Source organism: Nyctereutes procyonoides, unplaced genomic scaffold (assembly GCF_905146905.1).
Source record: "Nyctereutes procyonoides isolate TBG_1078 unplaced genomic scaffold, NYPRO_anot_genome, whole genome shotgun sequence".
NCBI classification, from domain to species: Eukaryota; Metazoa; Chordata; class Mammalia; order Carnivora; family Canidae; genus Nyctereutes; species Nyctereutes procyonoides.
The window spans coordinates 8,849,149-8,867,932 of NW_026575030.1; the positions used below are offsets into that span (position 1 = coordinate 8,849,149).

At 36.6% G+C, this 18,784-nt stretch overlaps 1 protein-coding gene across 4 annotated transcripts in view; it reads left to right on the top strand.

Moving 5' to 3' along the window:
• EPB41L5 (erythrocyte membrane protein band 4.1 like 5) overlaps nt 1-18,784 on the top strand; it is a 144,334-nt gene that overhangs the window by 89,243 nt on the left and 36,307 nt on the right. For all 4 annotated transcript variants that reach the window (XM_055315838.1, XM_055315840.1, XM_055315841.1 and 1 more), the window contains exon 17: nt 17,307-17,470. In XM_055315838.1, coding sequence (XP_055171813.1) covers nt 17,307-17,470 — 164 coding nt within the window. The remainder of the gene's footprint in view (nt 1-17,306; nt 17,471-18,784) is intronic.

The following is an 18,784-nucleotide window of genomic DNA, read 5'->3' on the forward strand; positions in this document are numbered from 1 at the left end:
TGTCTCCATTAATTTTCTCATTCTGGAAATGTCCCATAAATAGAATCATATAATATAATATGTGATGTTTCTCCTCTGACTTCTTTCACTTAGCCTAGTGTTTTATCCATGTTGGACTGCCTGGTTAGCTTAGTCAGTAGAGAATGTGACTTTGTTGTTGTTAGGATTTTTTTTTTTTAAGATTTTATGTATTTATTTATTCATGAGAGACAGAGAGAGAGGCAGAGACATAGGTAGAGGGAGAAGCAGGCTCCCTGCAAGGATTCTGATGTGGGACTCAATTCTAGGACCCTAGCATCACAGACTGAGCCAAAGGCAGACACCCAACCACTGAGCCACCCAGGCGCCCCAAGCATGTGACTCTTCATCCAGGGTCATGAGTTCAAGCCCCACATTGGGCATAGAGCTTACTTAAAAAAATTTTTTTTATCCGTTTTATAGCATTTATAAGTATTTGACTCCTTTTAATGGTTTAATATATTACCTTGTATAATACATAATCTTTGTCCATCAGTTGATACTTTTTGGCTACTGTCAGTACTGCTCTAGGCATTCAGGTACAGGGCTTTTTTTGTTTTTTATGAACCTGTGTTTTCAGTTCTTTTGGATATATTGATCGGAGTGGAATTGCTGGGTCATATGGTAACTACTTTTAACATCTTGAAGAATGTTAAAATTGTTTTCCAAAGTGGCTGCACCATTTTACATTTTCACCAGCAACTTTGTTACCTTTTTCATCATAGTCATCCTGGTTGTTTTGAGGGTGGTAGCACATTGTGGCATTGAGTTGCATTTTCACAGGGCTATTGATGTTCCGGACTATTAATGTTAGGTATTTTTTTTAATATGCATATTGCCAGTTTGTATATCTTTTGGAGAAATGTCTATTCACATCTTTTGCCCATTTTCAAAATTGCCATTTTCAAAATTATTTATCGGTAGCATCTGAAATTGTCTTCTTTCTATATGTGCTCCTTTTTCTCTGGAGGCATGTCAATTTAGTCTTTTCATAGAACAACATTTTACTTTAATTTTGTGGCACATTATATGTTTGTCCCTACCTATGTGAGGCAGATTATGTAGAATGAAAACAAGGCACAGTGACAGCTTTCTTTCTTTTTTTTTTTTTTTAAGATTTTTATTTATTCATTCATAGACACAGAGAGAGAGGCAGAGACACAGGCAGAGGGAGAAGCAGGCTCCATGCAGGGAGCCCGACGTGGGACTCAATCCCAGGTCTCCAGGATCACATCCCAGGCTGCAGGCGGCGCCAAACCGCTGCACCACTGGGGCTGCCCACAGTGACAGCTCTTATACCAGAATGATTACTTATTTCTCTGTTTTAGAGAGATAAGATAAAGAGGTTAAGTAGAGTGTATTTAATGTTTTGTAGTTCAAATCTTTATGAAATGGGGTGCTCAGGGTTGAATTATTTGCATTTAGAAATTACATTTTTTAAAATTATAATTCTCTCTTTTGAGTTTTGCTTACTTGTAGATTATAATCCTATATCTGTTTGCAAGTTTCAGTGGGGCAGTTAAATAAATCTTTCTGGGTGAAGACATAACAAGAATCTTCCATTTAAATGACATATGTATTTTGCTAGAGAAGAAAAGAGTGGGTGCAGGAAGTTTATTTAAGCAGTTATTGAGAGCATAGTGTGCCAGGTTGGTTCATTGGTGTTTCATTTTCTATTGCTGTGTAACAAATACTAAAAAATACAGAGATAAATCCCAAATTGACTTTTATGAACCTCTCATTTAGGAGAGGTATTTTATCGGATGTTACCTACAAAAATTCAGTAACAGCACACAAGAATGTGGCATAAATGACCTTCAGATACATCATAGCTTGTTCTAAAATTCAAGGGTGTGATAGTGGGCAAGGACATAATTGTTCACCCTTGAGAATTTATAACTTAAATGTATTGGTCACAGCTTTGTTGGAAGATGAGTTTTAATGAATCTTACTAATTTTTTGGCTTTGTTTTGAGATAGAAAGTAGTTGGAAGAGAAACCCTTTCTGGTATCTTTCACAGTAGATGTTCTTTTAATATTTCTCTTGTACACATTCTGTGCTCACCCCCTTTTTTTTTTTAAAAAGATTTTATTTATTTATTCATAGAGACAGAGAGAGGGAGAGGCAGAGACACAGGCAGAGGAAGAAGCAGTCATCATACAGAGAGCCCGATGTGGGACTCGATCCAGGGTCTCCAGGATCACGCCCTGGGCTGCAGGCGGCGCCAAACCACTGCGCCACTGGGGCTGCCCTGTGCTCACCCTTTCTTGCATGTGCTCTTCCCCACTCCCCCAACTCCCTCTTTTCCCCTATCTTCCCACTTTTTTTAGTTGGGAAAGAAATATATTGAGAGTTAGAGGGAATGAATGGAATAGGTTGTTTTTGTGTGTCTCCTGACCTGATGATAGTGTTTTTACACTAAAAAGTTACTGCCCTCCCTTTTTATCCCCAATACTAAGCATTTAAAGTTGTCGAGATTTAGGGATACCTGGGTGGCTTAGTGGTTGAGTGTCTGCCTCTGGTTCAGGGCATGATCCCAGATTCCACGATCCCACATTCCACAAGTCCCCATATATCCTTGCATGGAACCTGCTTCTCTGCTTGTGTCTCAGCCTCTCTTTCTGTGTCTCTCATGAATAAATAAATAAAATCTTAAAAATAAAGTTGTCAAGATTTCATTAGGATTTTCATCATACTTAAATGGTAGACTCCCTATTGGGTACGTGACAAAATTAGTAACTCAGTGATTTAATGACTGGATGTTAAGGATCTGTGTACAGGCACTGCCTAACATTCTGGAAATGCAGTAGTGACCAGGACATAAGTTCCTATTCTCATGACATATATTCTAGTAATGGAGGCTGGTAATAAATACATAGATACAGATGCCATGATTTCAAATAGTAATAGATGCTGTGAAGAAAATAAGGGAATGTCATAGTAAGTGACTTCAGGGTGAAGGATAGGCCTTTGAAGAGATACCTAAGTTGAGGTAAGAGTGGTGTAAGGAGTCAGCCATTACAAAGAAAGAGGCTATTTCAGGCAGACATAACAGCTAATATAGAGGCCTTTAGTTTGATTTTGAGGAGTAGAAAAGAAAACCAGTGTGAATGGAGCTTGATTAAGAAGAGGCTGGTATGCGAAATGTTCTGAGGTTGCTAGGGAGGAATGTAGTCATGGAGGGTCCTATATGCCAGAGGAAAGAATTGATTTTATTCCAAGTGAGTTTGTGGTGGATTTTAGGTGAGAGAGGGATGAGCAATAACATTCTCTAATATGTCCCCAAGGCAGTTACCACATTCAGGGAGTCCAATATAGTATACTACTATTATCTACTATATGCTATCCATATTCAAGTTTCCTGATTGTCCTAACACTGTGTTTTATAACAACTGCTTTGATCCAGTTCAGAACTACACATTAACATTTAGTTTCGTTAGTGTCTTTATCTACAGCAGTTCCTCAGCCTCTGTACCTGTCATAACATTTGCATTCTTAAATAGTACATGTTTATTGTTTCATAGACTATCCCTAATTTTAATTTAATCGGTTGTTTTTTCATGACTGAATTCATTTTAGGCATTTCTGTCAAGAAAAATGTGATATATCTATACAGAAATGATATATCCATGGCATATCACATCAGAGGGTACTTGATGCTGCTTTGTTCATTACTGATAGATTACTTGGTTTAGGTATTGTTTATCAGATTTTTCCACTATACTGTCTTTTTTGTAATTAAAAAATTATCGAAAACTTTGTGTAAATATTCTGTCTCCCAGCAAACTTTCATCTAATGGTGAAATTTGGTTACTATGATTGTTGAAAAATCGTGATTTGCTATCATTCTATACTAATCAGTTGGTTAGTTGGTATTCTACAAAAATAACTTTTTCTTATCTATTTATACATGGATTCATGGATTCTTTCAGTGTGTTATGTAGTTCATGACTATTTTTATTCCTGTGATTTGTATTTCCCTCACGCTAAGTGATATAGAGCATTTTTTCATGTGTCTATTGTCCATTTGTATGTCTATTTTGAAGAAATGTCTGTTTATGTCTTCTGCCCATTTCATGATTGGATTATTTGTTCTTTTGGTGTTGAATTTGATACTTTCTTTATAGATTTTAGATACCAGCCTTTTATCTGATAAGATTTGCAAATATCTTTTCCCATTCTGTCATTTGTCTTTTGGTTTTGCTGTTTCCTTTGCTGTGCAAAAGTTTTTTATCTTGATGAAGTCCCAGTAGTTCATTTTTGCTTTTGTTTTCTTTGCCTTTGGAGACCTAACAAGAAGTTGCTGCAGTTGAGGTCACAAAGATTGCTGCCTGTGTATTCCTGTAGGATTTTGATGGATTCTTGTCTTAGATTTAGATCTTTCATTCATTTTGAGTCTATTTTTGTGTTTGGTGTGAAAATGGTCCAGTTTCATTCTTCTGCATTTGGTTGTCCAATTTTCCCAACACCATTTGTTGAAGAGACTGTCTTTTTTCCATTGGATACTCTTTCCTGGATATTCTTTGTTGAAGATTAGTTGACCATAGAGTTGAGGGTCCATTTCTGGGTTCTCTATTCTGTTCCATGGATCTGTGTGTGTTTTTGTACCACTATCAATACTGTCTTGATGATTACAACTTTGTAATAGAGCTTGAAATCTGGAATTGTGATGCCACCAGTTTTGGTTTTCTTCTCCAACATTCCTTTGGCTATTTGAGTCTTTTCTCGTTCCATACATTTTAATTTTTCTAGATGTTGCCAGATTTCCCTTTATTGGAGATGAAGTGTTTCATTTTTTCCCCCTTACAGCTCTATTGAGATGCATTTGATATATAGTGAAGTACATTTATTCAAAATACTTGGTAAGTTTTGGCATGGATACACCTGTGATATCAACACCATAATCAAGATTAATGATGGTTATGTTCAGTGTAGTTTTTATTTAAATTCCTCTTTTGAGTGTGTGTTTGTATGTTTAAGAGCCTTTTTTTTTCCCCTGTGAATTGATGTCTTATTTGTAGTGTCCCCTCCTCCCTTTTCAAGCAGCGCTGTTCACTTTATTTTTATTTTTTTTAAAGATTTTATTTATTTATTCATGAGAGACACAGAGGCAGAGACATAGAGGGAGAAGCAGGCTCCTCGCAAGGAGCCCAGTGTGGGACTAGATCCCTGGACCAGGATCGCGCCCTGAGTAGAAGGCAGACGCTCAACCACTGAGCCACCCAGGCATCCCTTTTCTCTCTATTTTTTTCCTTTTCTCTCTATTTTTAAGAAGTTTTTAATGTATATTAGGGATATTAACTATAATATCAGTAACTTACATAATATAACATCAGTAATGTATCTGTGTAATATCAGTAATCTCAGATCCACTTAGAACTATATTGGTATAAGGTATGAATAATGAATCTAAATTTGTTTACAGATGATTTCCCCCCTTTTTTTTTTAAGATTTTATTTATATATTCATGAGAGACACAGAGAGGGAGATAGAGGCAGAGACACAGGCAGAGGGAGTAGCAGGCTCCATGCAGGGAGCCCGATGCGGGACTTGATCCCAGGTCTTCAGGACCAGGCCCTGGGCTGAAGGCAGTGCTAAACTGTTGAGCCACCCAGGCTGCCCACAGATGGTTTTCCCATTACGTAAACATTACTTTTTTAAAAATTCTGCTGGAACAACCAGATAGTCATATAGAAAAGAATGAAATTGGACCCCCTACCTTACAACATGTAAAAAAAAAAAAAAAAAAAAAGAACTCCAAATGGATCACAGATCTAAAATTAATAGCTAGTGCTGTAGATGTCTTAGAAGAGAATACAGGAGGTAAATCTTTGTGGATTCAGCAATAGTTTTTTTAGATATGACACCAAAAGCACCTGTGACAGAAGAAAAAATAAATAGGAATTCATCAAACATTAAAACTTATGTGTTTCCAAGGATACTGTCAAAGTGAAAAGACAACCCGTGAAATTGGAGAAAATACTTATTTATATACAAGTTTTCTTGAGTTCTGTGGAGTGACTTAGTTTTTTCCCTAGGCTTTCCCTACTCCAAAATTGGGTTTTAGCTTTCTACAGTCCTCCTAATCAATGATCACTTGTTCATCTATTCTACTACCTTCAAACTTCATCCCCCCCACCTTTTTTTGTTTCTTATGAGTGTGCTTTTGTGTCTTTATGTTGTCACTGTAGAGTGATTTTATGAGAAACCTAATGATTTCCTCTTTTTTATCCTACATGCTTTGTAATGTTTTGTTTGTGAGTTCAGCTCGCCTTGTTTTCTTTCCTTTCCTTACCCTTTCTAGTAAGGCTAGAAAGGTTTTTTTGCTCTACTCTGTGGAATGTCATTTTGAGAATGAATGGATACCCTATTCCATGACAGTCTTTTTTTTTTAAGATTTTATTTATTAATTCATGAGACAGAGAGAGAGAGAGAGACAGAGGCAGAGACACAGGCAGAGGGAGAAAGAAGCAGGCTTCCCGCAAGGAGCCTGATATGAGACTCAATCCCAGATCCCTAGATTACACCCTGAGCTGAAGGCAGATGCTCAACTGCTGAGCCACCCAGGCATCCCTGTAACAGTCTTTATACCCAGTAGTTTTAGCATCTGTTGATAATTTTTGCCTGAATCAATTATTGTTACTTTGGTATTTACAGTATGGTGGTTTTCTAATTTCATCATTCTTTCTAAGAATAGGAGTTTGCATACTTCTGTAAAAGAGAATTTTTCCTCTTCCTCTCACCTGTAAAGGAAATAATTTGTTATTGATACACAGATTTTTTTTTTAAATGTATTATCCATTCCTGTTACTCGTTTTGACGTGTGACTTGTTTCAAATTTGGCCTCTGGAAGTCCCTGCATTCTTGCTGTGCCAAACTATAGAAATATATCTTTTCCAACTGCTTGGTCTTTCTTCTCTGTGTTTTTAAGGTTGGCTCCAGTCAACTCATTGAGTTTAGACTTCTCCATGCTGAGGGAGGCATTGCCCTGCATGGGAAATATATTTACATATGCTCCCAAACTTACAGATTCATATATCATATATCTCTCTGTGCTCCCTGATGTAGTCTTAGCAGTTTCTGATGTTCGCAGTCCCCCACCACAAAGTAAGATACCATTCTCCCCTTTCACAGGTTCTTCTATAGTCTCCATTTACTTGATGTGATTTTTGTAGTGCCTTACTCTCCTGGGGAGAAGAGGAGAAAAGTTAGAGTGCACTTGCGTCCTTTGAATTTTCTTGCATAATGTTTTTATGTTATTTGTCTTTTATGATCTCAACAATAGTATTCTCAGGTTCTTTTTTAGTAAGTCCTGCTCAGATTTTTAGAATGTAAGATGTATTAATTTGCTAGGACTGTTGTTACAACTGGGTGACAACCAGAAATTTTGTCTCACAGTTCTAGAGGCTAGAAGTCCAAGAGATCAAGGCATAGAGAGGTTTGCTTGCTTCTGAGAGCTATGAGAAACAACTTGTTCCATGTCTAGCTTCTGGTGGTTTCCTGACAGTCTTTGGATTGCGGAAGCACCATCTGATCTCTGCCTTCATCTTCATTTGGTGCTCACCTCGTGTATCTATCTGTGTCCAAGTTTCTTTCTCCCTTTTGTAAGGACATTAGTCATATTTAATTAAGTATCTTCCCTACTCTCTGGTGTGATCTCATCCCAACTTAACTAATTACATCTGCAGTCATCCCGTTTCCAAATAAGATCACATTCTGAGGTGCTGGGTGTTAGGACTTCAACGTAAGAATTTGGCGAGGGGCACATATAATGTGGGTACTTTTTAATCACTGTTCTTCGGTTGAGACAATTGCACATTCTTGTATATATGGGCTTCTATTTAATTTCAGATGAACGAAGGTTTTTTTCCTTAGTTTTATATGTTACGGACTGAATATTTGTATCCCCCAAAGTCTGTGTGTTGAGAATTAACCCCCAGTGTGATGGTGTTTGGAGGTTGAGGCCTTTGGGACATGATAAGGTCATGAAGGGGAAGCCCTCATGAATGGGATTAGTGCCTTATAAAAAAGACTCCAGAGAGATCCCTCATGCACTCCTTGTATGAGGATACACTGAAAAAAAAAAAATGATCTCTGAACTAGAAAGCCAACCTTCACCAGACATCAAATTTGCCAGTGCCTGTTCTTGGATTTCCCAGCTATTAGAACTGTGAGAAATAAATTTCTGTTGATAAGCCACAAAGTCTCTGGTATTTATGTTATAGAACCCTGAATGCACTAAGCACATAGTATATAGTTAAAAAAAAAACTTGCCATGTGTCATTTTGGAACCACAGGAGATGAACTCCCAATTATCACTTCCTTTTGTCTAAAAATATTGCTATCCACATCCTTAAATATTTATTTATTTTTAAAGATTTTATTTATTTGAGAGAGAATGCATGCATATGAGTTGGGGGAAGGGCAAAGAAAGAGGGGGAGAACCTCAAGCAGACTTCACACTAAGTGCAGAGCCTGAGGTGGGGCTTGATCTCATGACCCCGAGATAATGACCTGAACCAAAACCAAGAATCAGATGCTTAACCGGCTAAACCCCCCAGGTGCCCCCACACCTTTAAAAATTTATGATGAAAATTGCAAAATTATATAAAGTATAGAAATATATAATAAACAAATGCACTTATCAACCAGCTTCAACAGATTCTAAAATTCCAATATTTTTGCTGCTTTTCTTCCTGTTACCACGTCTACTTTTGATGTTATTAAAAAGAAACGAGACACTGGTTCACTCTTAGGGAAGATAACAATTGGAACAGTGGGAAAAGCTTGAAAATGAGCTAATGAGATGGTTTTACACTAATAGATTTTTATAGTTTTAGTGTTAAAGATGAAAAATGCTTGAAATGCCTTACTCCAGTGGTTTCAAATTAGTTTTAGCCAAGAAATGCTTTGAATTAAATTTACCTGGAATTCTAAATAAATGTCCATAAGAAAATCACTGTGAGGAGATTTAAAACACACTACTGTTTCCTTACCCATAGATAAGTCACATGTGTCTGTGGAATCCTTTGGGCTCCACAGAACATGTTTTGAAAACCAAGGTAAAGTGATTTGTCCAAAGTTGTATGTGTAGGTGGTTGCAGAGATAGGACTGGGACACAGATCTCTTGTACAGAAATTCTTTGTTCTAACTACCTCTTTTAATAGTTATCAAAAGAATTTATGCTTACTTGGATCCCAGACACAAGTTTTTTTTTTTTTAAGATTGATTTATTCATGAGAGACACAGGCAGAGACATAGAAGCAGATGCAAGTTATATAAATGAAACATGACCTTTATTTTTCTAGAAAAAAACGTGAAACCTTCTAAACAATGGCAGTTCTTTTGCTTTGCTCTAACTCAGTATTCAATCAACAAAATGATCTAAGCTTTGAGCTTTCCCACAGCAGACGAATTGGGTTGAGAGTCTCTGGTTCTTTAAAAACAATACATTTAGGATACGTTTGATTTCTTTCTTTTTTTTTTTTAATTTATTTACGATAGTCATAGAGAGAGAGAGAGAGAGGCAGAGACGAGAAGCAGGCTCCATGCACCGGGAGCCTGACGTGGGATTCGATCCCAGGTCTCCAGGATCGTGCCCTGGGCCAAAGGCAGGCGCCAAACCGCTACGCCACCCAGGGATCCCGATACGTTTGATTTCTAAATGGGATTTTCTTCATTTTAGTTTCTTACTGTTCATTGCTAGTGAACAGATACACAGTTGATTTTTATATATTGATCTTGCATCTTCCAACTTTGCCAAACTAGTTTCTAGTTTCTCAATTCTGAGTTTAGCTAAGGTTTCTTTTTAACTTTATTGAAACATTTTTATATATTATAAAATTCATTTATAAGTATATAAAGTATACAATTCCATGATTTTTAGAAATGTATGGAATCATACAATCCTTACCACAATCCAGTTTTAGAATGTTTTCATCATCCCAAAAAGTTCCCTTGTGCTGGTTTACACTTAAGTAATCCTCCTACCTTTCCACTCCCTCAGGCAACCACTGATCTGCTTCCAGTTTCTATAATTGCCTTTTCTAGATTTCATATAAATGGAATTCTACAATATGCAGAGGTATATGTCTGGCTTCTTTCACCTAACATTATGTGTTTTGTGTTACTTTTTTTTAAGAATACTGTTTTTGTTTTTATTATTTTTAGGGAGGGTGGAAGGGGCAGAGGTAGAGGAAGAGAGAAACTTAAGCAGGCTCCGTGCTAGCATAGAGCCCACCATGGGACTCCATCTCACAACTCTGACCTGAGATGAAATTAAGAGCTGGATGCTTAACCAACTGAGCTACTGAGGTGCACCTAACAATGTTTTTGAGGTTCATCCATGGATCCTAACCTCTTCCTTTTAATTGTCCAGTAATAATCCATTGTATGGATATACACATTTTGTCCATTCACCAGTTGGTGGAAATTTGGATTGTTTTCATGTTTGGGCTACTGTGAATAATGTTATGAACATTCCTGTATATATGTCTTTGTGTGGACATAGGGTATCATTGCTCTTGGATAAATTCATAGGAGGAAAATTGCTGGATTACATGATAAATTTACATTTTAACTTTTCGAAGAATTGGCAAACTGTTTTCCAGAGTGGAAATGCATGAGGGTTCCATTGCTTCCACATCCTAACACTTGTTGTTTTGTCTTTTTGATTATTGCCACTATAATGAGAGGATGGTGGTATCTTATTGTGATTTTGATTTGCATTTTCCTGAGTGCTGGTGATATTGAGAATCTTTTCATGTGGTTATCAGCTAGTTATATATTATCTCTGGAGAAATGTCTCTTCAATGTTTTGACCATTTTTATAGGAGTTATTTGTCTTTTTTTTTCTTTTTTTTTAGTTATTTGTCTTTTTAAGAGTTCTTTGTACATTTTGGATTCTCATCCCTTATCAGATACATGATTTGCAGCAATTTTCTTCTATGCCTTCTCTTCACTTCCATATCATTTTTTTAATGTTTTTATTTATTTTATCAGAGAGAGAGAGTGTGTGAGAGCAGGGGGAGGGGCAAAGGGAAAGGGAGAAAGAGAGAGAATCTGAAGCAGACTCCCTGCTGAGTACATAGCTAGCTCCATTTGGGGCTGTATCTTATGATCCTGAGATCATGACCTGAGTTGAAACCAAGAGATGGATGCTCACCCAGGTGCCCCTCATGTCTTTTGAAACTCAAACATTTTACTGTGATAAAGGCCAGCTTATAAGGTTTTACGTTTATGGATTGTACCTTTGGTGTCATGTGCTAAGAACATTTTGCCAGCCCGGAGTTAGAGATCTTTTTCCCCTCTGTTTTATTCAGATATTTGCAGTTTTAGCTCTTACTGCTTAGGTCTGTTATCCATTTTGATTTAATATTTATGTATGGTGTGTATGTGTGTGTATAATACATGCATATATATATATATCTATACACACACACCAATGGTATATATATGGAGCCCCACCCCCCAGGAGGCCTGATCTGGAGCCCCGCCCCCCCAAAATATATGATATACATATATATGTATATTTTTCTAAAAGATATTTTTGTAAAAAATATATGTGTGTGTGTGTGTGTGTATATATATATATATAATATATATAATTGTCTTGGTACCGTTTTTTTGAAAAGATTATTCTTTTCTCCATTGATTTGTGTTGGCAAAAATGAACCATAAATATAAGAAATTCTGAACTCTCTGTTCTGTTAATTTACATGTTTGTCTTTGTATTGGTACCCCACTGTCTTGGTTACTGCAACTTATAGTAAGTTTTGAAATCAGATGATGTATATCCTCCAACTCTTGTTACTTTTTCAAAATGGTTCTAGCTATTCTCGCTTTTTTGAATTTCTATATAAATTTTAGGATTGAGTTGTCAATTTCTACCAAAAAAAATCCTGCTGGAAATTAGATCATGAATGCATTAAGTTTGTAGATCGTTTGGAAAGAATTGCCATCTTGACAATATTAAGTATTTTGATCCATGAACATGAAATGTCTTTTATTTAGATCACAATTAATTATAGTTTTAAGTGTACAAGTCCTGCCCAATTTATTAAGTTTATTCCTAAGTTTTTATTCTGTATGATATTTTGAATGGAATTGTTTTAATTTCAATTTCCTATTGTTCATTGCATAGTATATAGATATACTTGATTTTTGTATGTTGATCTTGTATCCTGGAACTTTGCTGAACTTAGTTATTACTTTCTTGGATTCTGTCATCTACATGTAAAAACCTTTTTCTTTTTACCTCTTCCTTCCCAGTCTGGGTACCTTTGATATACTTTTCTATTCTTTTCCTTTTTTTTTTTTTCTTACGGCATCAGTTAAAACCTTTAGTACAGGGTTGCCTGGGTGGCTCAGTCTGTTAAGTGTCTGCCTACAGCTCAGGTCATGATCCGAGGGTACTGGGATTGAGCCCCGCATTGGGCTCCCTCCTTGTCAGAGAGCCTGCTTCTTCTTCCTCTGCCTGCTGCTTCCTCTGCTTGTGTGCATGCGCGCTCTCTCTCTCTCTCTTTCTCTCTCTCTCTGTCAAATGAATAAATAAAATCTTGAAAAAAAAAACCCACCTCTAGTACAGTGTTGAACAGAAGTGGGAACAGTGGACATCCTTCTCTTGTTTCTGTCTTACAGAAGAAGCATTCAGTCATTCACCATTAAATGTGGTCTTAGCTGTTGGTATTTTGTAAATGCCCTCATCAGATTAAGAATGTTTTTTATGTATTCCTAGTTTGTTAAGAGTTTTTACTCTGAATGGTATGGAATTTGTCCAATGCATATTCTGCCTCTATTGAGATGATCATGTTGTTTTCTTCTGCTAATATGATATCTTAATTGGTTTTGGAATGTTAAACTTTGCATTCCTTTGGTAGATCCCACTTGGTCATGGTGGCCTGTCTTTTGTATTTATTAATTTCTTGTTATGTCTTATTAAGGTAGTAATGGCCTCCTAGAATGAGTCAGGGAATTTTGCCTCTTTTAATAGTTTGTTAAAGATTGGCATTATTTTTTCTTTTAAATGTTTGATAGAATTTGCCAGGGAAGTCATTTGGGCCTGACTTTTTCTTTGTGAGATTTTTAATTACTAATTCAGTTTCTTGTACGTGTCTATTCAGATTTTGTCTGTCTTCTGGAATAAGCTTTGGTAGTTTGTACCTTTCAAGGAGTTTTTCCATATCATCTAAGTTGTTGAATTTATTGGCATAAAGTTGCTAATGTTCCCTTATTTTATTTTAAAAACAATTTTTTTTAAATTTTTAAATTTTATTTATTTATTTATTCATGAGAAACACACACAGAGAGAGGCAGAGGGAGAAGCAGACTCCATGCAGGGAGCCTGACACGGGACTCGATCCAGGGTCTCCAGGATCACACCCCGGGCTGCAGGCAGTGCTAAACCTCTGCGCCACAGGGCTGCCCTGTTTTTTAAAATTTTTATAAAAGATTTTATTTGTTTGACAGAGAGATCACAAGCAGAGGGAGAGGCAGAGGCAGAGGCAGACTCTCCACTGAGCAGGGACCTTGATGCGGGGCTCAATCCAGGACACTAGGATCATGCATGACCTGAACTGAAGGCAGATGTCCAGTTGACTGAGCCACCCAGGTGCCCCCATTTATTTATTTTAAAGTATACTCTGGCCAACATCGGGCTTGAAACTATGACAGCAAGATTAAGATTATGACTGAGCCAGCCAGGTGCCTCTCATATACCATTTTAATATATGTAGGATCTGTAGTGATGTCACCCTTCTCATTCCTCATATTGGTAAATATGTATTATTTTTTCCTTACCAGTTTAGCTAGAGGTTATCAATTATGTTGAGCTTCTCAAAGGCTAGCTCTTGTTTTAACCCATTTACTCTGTTGTTTTCTCTTTTTGAACTTCATTATTTTCTGCCCTCCTCTTCCTTTGCATTTAATTTGCCCTTCTCTTTGTAGTTTATCAAAGTATAAGCTCAGGTCACTGATGCGAGAAATTTTTTAAAAGATTTTATTTATTTATTTGACAGGGAGGGAGAGAGCACACATGATAAGGGGGAGTAGCACACAGAGGGAGAGGGAAAATCAGGCTCCCTGGTCCACTGGTCCCCCAGATGTGGGACTTGATCCCAGGACCCCAAGATCACAACCCCAGCCAGAGGCAGATGTTTAACCAACTGAGCCACCAAGGCACTCTCTTCTATTAGAGATACTTAGTCCTATAAATATTCCTCTAAGTATCACTTTAGTGGCATCCTACAAATTTGAATGTTATCCTTTCATTTTCATTTAGTTCAAAGTAATGTTTTTTTAGTGCAAATCTTTTGTTCATGAATTCTTTTGTATTTTGACTTTTTTATTGCTTTATTAAGATATAATTCACATAGCATTCACCATTTAAAGCATACATTCCTTGTTTTTAGTACATTTGTAGGATTGTGCAGCCTTTATTACAGTTATATTTTAGGACATTTTTGTCCCCCTTGAAGAAACCCTATGCCCTTTAACAGTTGTTTTGATCAATTCCTACTCACTCTTTTATAGGGGAGGGATCTTCTGTCCTAAATACTACAGAATAGCTGAACATACAATACCCAACACTAGAGAGATGAGATGGACAGTAATTTGTTAGTCACATATACTCCTAGCTCAAGGGAGGGGAAAGCCTCACAACATATACAGGGTCACATGAGTGTTCTACTTGGGAGCAAAGTGAATAAGCATGAGTTGTGGGAGGCAGGCTCTGTAGTAATAGGATGAGAATAAAGTCACCCCTGCTTCCCACCAGAAGATGTGATTGCTTGTTTGAATAATCTCATGGGCTGGCAAGAAAGTAAAACTCATTAAGTTAAGAATCAGGAATAATGTGGTTGGTATAGTTAGATGGGGAACTTTTTTTTTTAAGATTTTATTTTTAAGTAATCTCTATACCCAGTGTGGGGCTTGAACTCAAACCTCAGGATTAAGAATGGCATGCCCTAGTGAGTGAGCCAGCCAGGTGCCCTGGGATCTTTTCTACTGGCTCGTGGGTGGGGGTGTGTATCTGGTTAACACTTGATTAGGCATTTGGTGCCCTGTGAGGCCCAAGGTATCAAGGCAGCACTTAATATTGAATCTTAATTTCCATGGTTTACACCACAGCAGTCAAGTCTGCACTCTGCCCTGACTCCTCCTCCAGCCCTTGGCAACCACAAATCTTTCTGTCTTTATGAACTTGCCTGTTCTGGACATGTCATATAAATAGACTCCTAGGCAGTCTTTTGTGTCTGGCTTTTCCCCCTTCACATCATATTTTCAAGGATCATCCGTGTTGTAGCACATGTCATCAGTACCTCACACCTTTTTATTGCTGATTAGTATTCCATTCTGGGGTTATACCACCTTTTTTTTTTTTTTAAGATTTTATTCACTTATTCATGATAGAGAGAGAGAGAGGCAGAGACACAGGCAGAGGGAGAAGTAGGCTCCATGCCGAGAGCCCAACGCGGGACTCCATCCTGGGACTCTAGGACTGTGCCCTGGGCCAAAGGCAGGCGCCAAACCGGTGTGCCACCCAGGGATCCCAGCCACCTTTTTTTTTTAATACATGCCTCAGTTGATGGGCTTTTGAGTTGCTTCCATTTTTTGGCTGTTAATGAATAATGCTGCTGTGAACATTTATGTACACATTTTTTTGTGGATGTATGCTTTTTGTTTTCCTTTGATGTATGCCTAACTTTTCCTTTGTTTTTTAAATAAGCTTTTTTTTTCCTGGTTATAAAATTTGGGTTGATACTTTTTTCTTTCTGCAATTTCAAAATGTACCCCCTTCTCTCTAGTTTGCGTTATTGCTGATGAGAAATCTGCTGTCATCTATCTTTATTCCTTTGAATATATAATGTCTTAGGCTGCTTTTAAGATTTTCTTTTTATCATTGGTTTTAAGCAGTTTGATTATGATGTGCTTTGGTGTAGTTTTCTTCATATTGCTTGTGTTTAGGGTTTGATGAGATTCTTGGATATATGGGTTTATGGTTTTCATCAAATTTAGAAAAACTTCAGCCATTATTTCTTTAAAAATTTGTTTGGTCTCATTGCCACTTTGGGACTTCAGTTATTCGTACAATACACTGCTTGAAGATGCTAACTGATATCTTTTCATTTTGGGGGGATTCTTTTTTCTCTGTGATGTTTTATTTTGTATAGTTTCTATTGCTGTGCTTTCAAATTCAGCACCTTTTCTAATGTCAAATCTGCTGTCAATCCCATTTAATATATTTTTCATCTCCGTTATCTCAAGAAGTTTGATTTGAGTCTTTTATATTTTCTGTCTCTGTTTAACTTTGTGAACATATGGAATACAGTTATAACTGTTTTAATGTCTTTATTAATTTTAACATTAGTTTCTATTAATTGATTATTCTCTTAAATATTTAAGAGCTTTTTTCTCCCTCTTTGCATTTCTGGTAATCTTTCAGTGGATACCTAAAATTTGCTTTGTTGGATGCTAGATAATTTTATATTCCTTTAAATCTTGAGGTTTGTTTTAGGATAAAGTTGTTACTTGGAAACAGTTTGATCCTTTCAGGTCTTACTTTCATGATGTCTTAGGTGAGTGTGTTGTCTTGCTCAGTCTAGGTTAATTATTCTCCACTACTGAGGCAAGACCTTTCTCAATATTCAGTGCCTTGTGAATTATGTGTTTTTACAGTCTGTGTGTGGAAACAGGCACTGTGACCCACTGTGAGTACTACTAGTTCTTTCCTCAGTCACACGGGGAGAAGAAATCCTGTTGGATGGCTCTTTCCCCAGCCTCAGGGAGTTTCCTCACACATACTCTCTGATCATTGCTCTGCAGATCCTCAAGATTTTCTCCTTGAAGTGCTGCTCTCTCCCTTCTGGTACTCTATTCCATAAACTCTAACTGCCTTCACACATTTTAGACTCTCAGCTAAGGGAGTCCTCCATGTTCTGCCTCATTTCATCTTCTCTGCACCACTTGCATGGAAATTCTCTTGAGGCTACCATAGGGCTTACCTTTTTTGTGTCCTGAATCTTTTGTGTTATCTGAGGTCTAAATATCTTGAAAATAGTTTCTTTTTTAACCCCTGTAGGTTATTTAAGTGGGGAGGGATGCTAAATCTAGTCCCTTTTTGCACCATTTTTTGCCGGAAAAGAAGTCTGCCCAAGGGTTTGACATATGACTAAACCAGTTGGGATGTGAACTCTTACACAGATTTTTTTTTTTTAACAGATATTTTTGTTAGTTTTTCAATTCATGATAAATTTCTTGGTCTAAGTTAGTTTTCTTTCACCCTTACAGCTTGCCTCTGAATATTGATTTGCTAGATAGCCCAGACTTACTGGAAACAACCATTGATGATGTAATTGGGGCACCTGACACTCTGGAAATAGCCCAAGCGCCAGATGAAGTTAACATAATCACCAGGCAAACCGGATTGGAGGGAACTAAAGAGGAATGCGGGAGTAAGTATAGATGTTCTATATAACATCAAGGACAAGTTTTTATTTTACATCCCTTTAAAATGAGCTATTTAAATCTGTTACTTCAAGCATATTTTATGCAATAGTTGAATTTTAAAATTTAATGGAGAATAGTTATGCCTTCTTTTTGGCTTGAGTGTCCATTGAAATAGTTAAGATCATATAATTGGGACAATTAAACATTTGTATCATTTATAAGTTATTAAACATTTACAGATTTTCAAACTTACTTTTTACTTTGAGTGAAAATTAAGAGAAAGAAAAATGTTTCCATAAAGATTTTCTGTATTACAGGATTTAATAAATGTTTGGGTATTCCATTAGCTCCTAGAAAGTATTTTGTTATCAATGAGGACTGTTGTTGCCCTGACCGCAAAAATAAATAATCCAGGAGGGGTGCTGCTTTCCTTAACTTTTTAAAAAGTTAAAAAGGAACAATAAATTGAAAATATCTATGTATTTGTGAATTTGGTTTGATATTAAAGTATAAACTACCTTTAGACAGGAGCTTTCTATTAAATATCAGTGTAATGTGTGTTCATTTAAAAGCAACTCGTATTTATATGACCATTCCCAATTTTGATTTCTATCACTAATGTCGGACACCACCCTTAAACAGCTCATAGGGAACTGCCAGTGAATATGTGGTTGTCTGAAGAGCATAGAATACAGCAACAGTATGTAATAACTTAGAATAGAAAATGTTAATGGAAAGTTATTCAGTGCTTCTGGTTAATGGAACATGCTAAAGTACTACTGGTAATTAGTTTGTCCCTTTGTTCCTTAAGTAATCATTACAAATACAAAGTGAAGCAAATGTTTTTAGCCATAAGCAGGACTAGCTTAACACAGAATATTTCCAGGGTTAAAATAAAAGTAATCTTCCTATTGTAGAGATGGCAATATTGATTTTATATATACATTCCATTTTGTATCCATTATATGAATTACAAAAAAATTTTTTTCTTCTCTTTTAGTGCTGCCACAGCATAGTTTTAGCAAACAGCATTTATTTAGTATATACTTTCCAGGAGATGGTTTTGGTTTTGGAGAACATGGTAGAATGAACTAGGAAAATGCCTAGGAAAGGAACAAATAAGATGTATAATAAGTCTCCAAATATGTATAATAACTCTCCAAGCCTGATGTATCAAAGAATTTATTGTGCTTTATTGGTGAATCTTGGATCAGGAACTTCAAAGAGTAGGGAAGCATTAGAATCCGTATATAGGAGACTTTTAAAAATCTCTCTGCCATATATCAGAAATAGATACCTAACACTGAGTGAGCCCCCTC